We start from the raw sequence: 8,247 nt of genomic DNA, 5'->3' as shown, positions 1-8,247 counted from the left end.
AGCCAATATTGATGAGTTTTACAACTAAACCAAAAGATGTGCAAGAAAGACTTAGATTGTCTACAAAAAGGACACCGCAAGTCAGAAATATCCAGATGTTGGAGCCAAGGTCCTAGATGCAAGCCCTAGAAGAGGACACATTAAGAAAACTCTACAATCTTTAGCTCAGCAATGGCTTTCCACATAATATTAAACTTGTATCTCTAGTTCTATTGTGTGGATTGAAGGTGCCAGTGGTACTTGAGAGACTCAACCATGGGAAGGTGAGGCACCAACCACAAGTATCCCATTTTAGGCTTGTAATTGACAATAGGAGTACATGGATACCACTTCCAATCCATCCACCAAGGCTTGATAGATTGAATACCTAGCTTGTGAAGAAGGTAGGGGGAATAGAAGAGACTAGTAAATTAAATATTTGATGATTTGGGTGAGTCAAACAATACTGGACCTGCATATGTTCCCAAGATCTCATACTCATGGTGACTAGAGAAAAGATCTTTAGGTGGCATGATGCCACATTTGAAAAAATATAGAGCACTGGCTCCTTGAATCTTAGCAAGTGGTACACCCTCAAGAGAAAACAAGGTTGACCACCACAAATTATGATGATTAATGGAGAGATCATCTTTGAAGCCCTTGCTAGCCCAATGAAGCCATGACTTAATAGCTTCCCAAGCTTTCCAAATGCTCTTGACCACAAAGGAGCCTTGAATGTGAAAAAGTTTTGAGGTGATGAGAGGGGTCTAAAATGTTGTCCCCTTCCACGCTAGCCTATTGACGGGAAAACCAAAGAAGATGCAATCTGGGAGAAGGGTTTTCTAGGTTTCATCCCGTGAAAGAACTCTTGAGGACCTACTTGATGCAGAAGACAATGCCTTGTTTTTAGTAGAAATAAGGCTACGCCATCAGACTCTTTAGAAAAGCAACAATATTCCCAAAAATAATTTTCCTTTTATTAAATATTATAAAATTAAATATATCATATAATCTAATTTTATAATATAATAATTAATTTAATAATTAATATTTTAAATACAAAAAAAGAAGGAAAAAAATTCTAACCCTAACTATATTTCTAACCCTTCCCTATACATAAAATACGTACGTACAACAAACATGTTATTAAGTATAATAAAATTCAATTGACAACCCTAACTATATTTCAAACCCATCATTACATTAAAAAAAATAGAATCTATATACAATGACACAAGTCATTCAATATAATAAAATTTAATTCATACCCCTAACGATATTTCCAAGCCGCCGCTATATATAAAAATATCTATATACAATAAAGCATGTCATGATTGCTCGTAACTGTTGTTTTCGTTGAATGCACTTGTATTTCTTTTTGTCCAATCAAATTTCAAGATTTTTAAACATATTTGCGTATGATATAGTTTGATAATTTTAATATATTTATCAGAATTTAATAATACAAATTATTTACAATCCTATTGATTCTCATAGAAAATAAGCAATGAAAAAAATAATATTCTCCAACTTTAATTCCAAAAAATGTCACCATCGCTTTAAATACTCTTTGATAATTTCATCACAATTTATTTTACGTATACTAAGGTGGCGAAACTTTAAAAGCACCGTTCACTTTGGAAATCCGACCGCAGCCCAAAACCGCTTCCGCCGCAAAGGGACCACAGTCGAAAACCACGGGCACAAATTGGCATTCGTTCTTATCAAGAATTTTAAAACAAAAACAATTTCCACGATTTGACCGTCTTGGCTTTTCCAACTGGCGGTGGATAAAATTTTTTAATTCTTGTTGATACTGTGACTTGAGATTTCAGCTATTGAAAATGTGGATGCATATGAAATCCGTACCACTCCAGGCATGCATCGTCCCCAGCAATTGAATCGAAATTGTCACCCGTGACCTAATTTCAATAATTTCACCCGTGACCTATTGAAAATGTGGATGCATATGAAATCCGTACCACTCCTGGCATGCATCGTCCCTTGAGTAGTTTCTGAGTTGTGTGAGTGCAATCTTGATAACAATTGACGATGATTCAAACTACTATTTTCAGCCATTTGTTAATAATATAATGGTGAATATCTGATTATGAATTATTCTTTAAAGGATTAGCATTTAGGTTTGCTTTCCTAAAGCCACAGGTGGTGACCCATCCTACCAACCATGCTCAGACAAAAGCGTAGTGATGCTTGTCTCCAATAATGCAATGAAGATAAGATAAAGTTTTTTTAGCATTTAGGTTTGCTTTCCTAAAGCCACAGGTGGTGACCCATCCTACCAACCATGCTCAGACAAAAGCGTAGTGATGCTTGTCTCCAATAATGCAATGAAGATAAGATAAAGTTTTTTTAAAGTTTTCCAATAATTTATTCATGATAAGCATGAGCCGACGACAATAGTGCAATGAAGACAGTCTATTTATAGAGTCGTTTACGTATGCCCAATTTATATTATTCGTTGTGTTTTGCTTCTTCTCACTATGGCTGGCATTACCATTCTCAAGCTTGGTCTACGTGGAAGCACATTCTGTCTGATGATACATGTTCTTCTGGTATGTTAGTAATTAATTGTACATGCCCATCATAAGTGTATATGACATTTGTTTCTGATATTTGAAAGCTCTGGTTTTGTATAGTTGTTCGGTAGTTATTGAAGTTGGTAAAATTAATCAAATGGGGAGCTAACGTCCTTTGTCAATTTTGCAAAAATATATTCGTAAAGTGGATTGAAAGAATGTTGTATGCAAGATGGATCGTAAAATTTAAGTTTCATTTATAATAAAACAATTTTTTAATTTTTTTTGAAATTTTAATATTCACGGCTGCAAAGAATTATAATTAATTTAGTTTAGTATGTAAATTTTGTTTCTTTTGTTCATATCTTTGAGAATTAAATGAAGTTGATAATATTCTAGTAATATGAATTTTACATGCTCTAAGAGTATGGAATGTTTGGGATTAGAGTTAATAATCAAATGAAAGTTAGTGCTATTTGATACTTTTCAAAAGTGCTTGTGAACTGTAAAATTGTGTTATTTGTGAAAATGATTTCATAATTTGGAGAGTTCTTCATTGCTGAATATTGGTTTTCTGAATTTGTATGTCTTTTGTTCATATCTACTGAGAATGGAATGAAGATTCGGATTCCCTAATTATATATTCTGATTCAGACATTTAGAGGATGCAATGTTCAAGATTAAGATTACATTTCAAGCGGAAGCTAGTGCCTTCTTGTTGCTTTGCAATTTGAATTGTCTTGGAGGCATTGTGTTTGTGGGAAAGATTTTATGATTTTAGCTTCTCTTTGAATTATAGGAATTCTAAGAGGAGTTCTTAGTATTTAGATTCTTTTGTTGATCTGGCTATGTGAAGCTCCGAGAGGATGGATAGCTTGTAATCAAGACTAATAATCAAATGAAAGCTAGTTCCTTCTTGTTTTTATGTGAGAAGTTTGTGAATTGGACTCGAAGAATGTTCGTGTGAGATAGGTTTTATAATTTTAGCTATTCTAGTATTGATGTATTCATTAATTGAAAGGATTTAAATGTGAAAGAATAATGGCAGACATAAAATAAATACATAAAATACATAGCATCGGATATATCCTAGTTCACTACAATAGTGGCTACGTCTAGAATGTAGAGTATTAAAATAATGTATAAAAGATAATTTACAAATGAGTGCGGGAAGAAAATACATAGGCTCCAATATTATTACATAATGAAGAGTCTTAAAAAATGAAGAGTTACAATTGGAGGGAAAGAAATATTATGTCTGTTGGCCTTCACTTCTCAACAAACTCCTACTTGAAGGACAACCAATGCTGCAACTGATCACCCAATACCTTACTCAAAATATGATTTATCTTTTCTTCACAACCCCAATAGAAGTTCTAGCACATTTGAATTTCTCTTAGGCAACAACCTTCATGAATATATCAACCCGATTGATCTTGGTGTCAATCTTGACAACTTTCAACTTTCCCTCTTTGACTGCATGATGAACAAAGTGAGCATGTGTGTCAACGTGCTTGGAGCAACGTTGTGATGACTGATTGCGTGCCATGAAGATCACGCTGCAACTGTCACAAAACATTTTATATTCACTTTGATAAAATTTCAAGTCACCAAGTGACCTCTGAAGCCAAATCATTTCCCTTGCACCTTTGGATAGAGCTAAGTATTTAGCCTTAGTTGAAGAAAGAACAATACAATGTTGCAACCATGAAGCCCAATTGATTGCAGCTCCAACAAACATGAAGGTATAACCAGTGGTAGACCCTTGTTTGTTCAAGCCTCCGGCAAGATCAAAATCCATGTAACCTTGCAGTTGAACCTTGCTTCCTCCAAAACATAAGGCATAATCTGAAGTGCCTTTTAGATACCTTGGTATCCATTTGACAGCTTCCCAATGAGCTTTATCGAGATTTCTCATAAACCTACTCACAATTCCCACTATATGAGCAATGTCGGGGCATGTACAAACCATGGCATACATAGTGCTACCACCTATTGATTTATAATAATTTTTCTCAGTGAATTCTTTTTCTTTTTGTGTTCTTGGGCATAATTTTGAACTTAACCGGAAATGTGCAACAAGTGGAATAGGAGCAACTTTTGCATTAGCCATGCCAAATCTCTCAACAACTTTGTCAATGTATTGTTGTTGAGACAAAGTGATTTTTCTCTTTTTCCTATCCCTTGTAATCATCATGCCAAGAAACTTCTTGACTGCCCCTAAGTCTTTCATCATGAATTTGTTTCAATATTTCTCACTTTTTCTTGTGCTTTCTTGTAAGCCCGACAATTTCTCTTTCTGTGGCTAGGCTTAACACACAACCAACACTTTCCATTCCTACCTCTTGACCTTGATCAATTGGGTGATCTAGATTTCCTTTGTTTGTAATGGTTATTACCTCTATCATGGCTTCTTCCCCTTCGCTCGGTGCTGACCATGGTGAGAGCATCACCGGATGAGGACTCTTTGTTACTTATTCTCATGTCTTCAATTAGTAAGGTGGAAATAACTTCATCATAGGTTAGCTTTTCCTTTGTGGAGTTTGAAGTGCTTACTACTATAACTACAGGATCCCAATTGTCAGGTAAGGTATATAACAAGATGATGGTTTTGGCTTCGTCATCTTGAGTCATACCAACTGAGGTAGCTTGACATAGTCGAGTGTTTAGATCATTTATATGATTTGACATCATAGTCCTTCCTTCATTTTCACTTTGTAGAGCTTCTTCATGATGAAGATTTTGTTTGCAGCTGACGTCATTTTATACATACTTTGAAGTTTGTCCCAAACTTCTTTCGTTGTCTTTTCATTTGAGACATTGAACAAGAAATTTTGTGATAGCGAGAGAAAAATTGATACCATCACCCTCTCATGAGTCTTTTTCCAATCTTCATTCGACATTGTAGCTAGTTTCTTAGACTTTCCTTCAATTGAAACTGATAAGTTCTTGCTTGCAAATTTCTCCACTTTCACATCCTCCATCTTTCCAAAAATTCAAAAGTGATTTCCAGTCTACACACCTTGTGCTTTGATACTAATTGAAAGGACTTAAATGTGAAAGAATTATAGTAGACATAAAAAAAAATACATAAAATACACAACACTAGATTTATCCTGGTTTACAAACAATAGTGGCTACATCTAGACTTCATAGTATTAGATAATTTACAAATGAGCAGGAGCAGCAAATATATAAGCTCCAATATTATTACATAATGAAGAGTCTTCGAAAATGAAGAGTCAAAATTGGAGGGAAAGAAATATTATGTCTGTTGGCCTTCACTTCTCAACATGAATAAGAATTTTGAGAATTTTTGGCATTCAAATTATTTTCTCTCACAAATTAATGATTTTTTTTAAGTACACCAATTCCATTGCTTTTGTTAATATAGTCCTTCAATATGGAATGATTTTACAAATTTTTTAATTGTGTGAACTTCACACATTCCTAAAGCATGAAATGTTTTAGATTGATTATTTTTTCTCCTAACTAATTTATTCCATTCTTATATCGAATTCAGAATTTGATATGGGCTAATATTCATGATTCTTTCCTGTTTTTCGGTAGGTTCATGTTATCCTAGAATTGTGGATTTATGGGGATCCCTGCATTCTATTTAAATGTCTTGATTAATAAATTTCGGTCATTAACAAAATAGATAGAAATTTGGGAATAAAGGTCTGTATATATTTTTGCCTTCAAATTCTAAAATCTATCATGACATAGTAATTTTTTTAATTCCTATTTACATCAAAGATCATCATCAGATAATGTTTTATATAGTTTTTTATTTTAATGGCAGGTAGTTAACCGTGCTGATGAGTCAGCATTGTATGTATGGGAGGATGAACTCCATGGACCAAGCATGCCCGCTGAACTGGCTCGCTTGATGTCTCCCTTAAACCGTGAAGAAACTTTGTTGCTTGGAGATAAGGCCGCAGCAAAAGGCCTGCAGGCTATTGCGGATGATCATAGTTTTTGCAGAAGAGCAGGGCTTTTATGTGAAAAATCACAGATATCAAAGTTGGATCCAGGGCTTTTATGTTCAAAACCATACAGGAAAAGAAAGCTACTAGACCTTGTACAAGATGGTTTTGTGACTGAGTGCGGAGCGGTAATGCCAAACGACCTGGAGGCCAAGCAACTTCACAGTAATTTCTTCCGAGTAAAAGAAATTATTACAATTGGAGAAAAGCTGTTATTTCCTGATTTTCATGAGGACCCTATTATTGAGAATGTCTCCTTCCTGCCACATAAAATTGCCCAGAACATTCCCTTCCAAAGCCAAAAAGTGCTGCAGTTAGTTGAAGCCTTTCACATTCCATCCACTGGATCAGAGCTTCTAATAAAAGAAATGGCTTCAACTCTTGAGGTATGTGAAGCACCTCCTTCAAGTATAGAGACCAAAAGATGTGTTATTTCTATAGAGTTAATGGCAGAGTTTCTGTCCAGTGTCATTAGTGGGTCTCACCATAAGAACAACGTTGAACTGGTGGAGGGCATTGTCTCAACCAAAAAACTTTCCGAACGTGTGGTTACAATAAAGGGCGCAAAACTCCTGGCTCCCTCCACAATCAAACATGTGGCTTGTCACTCTATGCTGTTTCCTTTTAAAGTTTATTACTGTCATTATGTGAAGAGTACAAATATGTATTTGGTAGCATTGAAGGATGAGAAAACTGGAATTGAGCAGAGTGTGGTCGCTGAATGTCACATGGATACTAAACCTTATCCCGCTGAAAGCAAGGCCCTGCTTGACCTCAAACTAAAACCAGGAGAGGGTGAATTTTGTCACTGGGTGTCCAGCGATACTCTTCTTTTTATCGAGAAGGTTTGAGTATCAAGTAATAATAATAGTATCCTGTTTGAATAAAGGAGCTTGGGAAATCCTTGATATCGGATCAAACGAGCAAGGAAAAATCACCTTCAACTTATATGCTAATAATATCTGCTGCTTTACTCTCAAATAGAAGTTTGATATCCTGTAATATAAGATCACAAGAGGCTCTCACTTATTTCAATAATGTCTACTGTTTTCAAATAGGAGCTTGGAAATCCTTCTTATCGGATTATAACAGAAGGATGAGAATGGCTTCAACATACGTTAATAATATTTATAATTTGCTCATCATTATTCTCTTCTTGGTTCCTTGGACTTTTTCAAGTAATTGAAAGTTGTGCATATGTAGGTCCACCTATAGTTATCTTAGAATTAAAATATTGTTATCAATGTCTTGTTAATAGTATTTATAAATGTGGAAAGGTAAAAATTATATATCATTATTATAAATGATATATTTTTCAAGAGTCTAACTTTATTTTATTTATTTATTTTTCTAAGAAGGATTTTTACTATCCAAGGGGTTTAGCTTAGTTGGTTTAAGCAAAGAGTTCTCTTGTAGAGAGCCTAGTTTAAATCTCAAGAGGGACATCTTTGTGGAATTCTGAGTTGTCTCAGTATTTAAGAAAAATGATTTGTACTCTTTAGTTTATATATTTTTCGATATAATTTAAAATTATAACATGAATTAAAAATTCAAATAAATTTAATTATAAGATTTATTCTTATTTTCTTTAAAATCAAAATCAAAATTTCAAACTCATATACCTCAACTCGTCTTTAACTCCGTGTGTTATCTCAAAGAGGAATAGTTTCCATTTGTATTCAAGAGTGATTGATTCAAGAGAAGAGCATCCAAAATCATAACACTTAAGAATCCTATCTACC

At 34.3% G+C, this 8,247-nt stretch overlaps 1 protein-coding gene across 1 annotated transcript; it reads left to right on the top strand.

Annotated features, from left to right (window-relative positions):
* Positions 1-2,448: 2,448 nt before the first annotated feature.
* On the top strand, positions 2,449-7,647 carry LOC149565904 (BURP domain-containing protein 6-like). The gene is made up of 2 exons (XM_089819372.1): positions 2,449-2,552; positions 6,322-7,647. Exons 1-2 carry the CDS (start codon positions 2,481-2,483, stop codon positions 7,354-7,356), a joined length of 1,107 nt encoding a protein of 368 aa, XP_089675498.1. The 5' UTR covers positions 2,449-2,480; the 3' UTR covers positions 7,357-7,647.
* The last annotated feature ends 600 nt before the right edge of the window (positions 7,648-8,247 follow it).

The sequence above is a fragment of the Cupressus sempervirens genome, chromosome 3 (genome assembly GCF_028749045.1).
Source record: "Cupressus sempervirens isolate cs-2001-9-10 chromosome 3, ASM2874904v1, whole genome shotgun sequence".
Taxonomy (NCBI): Eukaryota; Viridiplantae; Streptophyta; class Pinopsida; order Cupressales; family Cupressaceae; genus Cupressus; species Cupressus sempervirens.
The sequence above is the reverse complement of the archived record's forward strand: the minus strand, read 5'-3'. Positions and strand labels throughout refer to the sequence as shown.

Excerpts from the sequence above, each read along its gene's own strand:
- LOC149565904 (XM_089819372.1), top strand. The coding sequence starts at position 2,481 with ATGGCTGGCATTACCATTCTCAAGCTTGGTCTACGTGGAAGCACATTC. Across the intron at positions 2,553-6,321 it reads TGATGATACATGTTCTTCTG|GTAGTTAACCGTGCTGATGA; the intron begins GTATGTTAGTAA and ends TTTTAATGGCAG.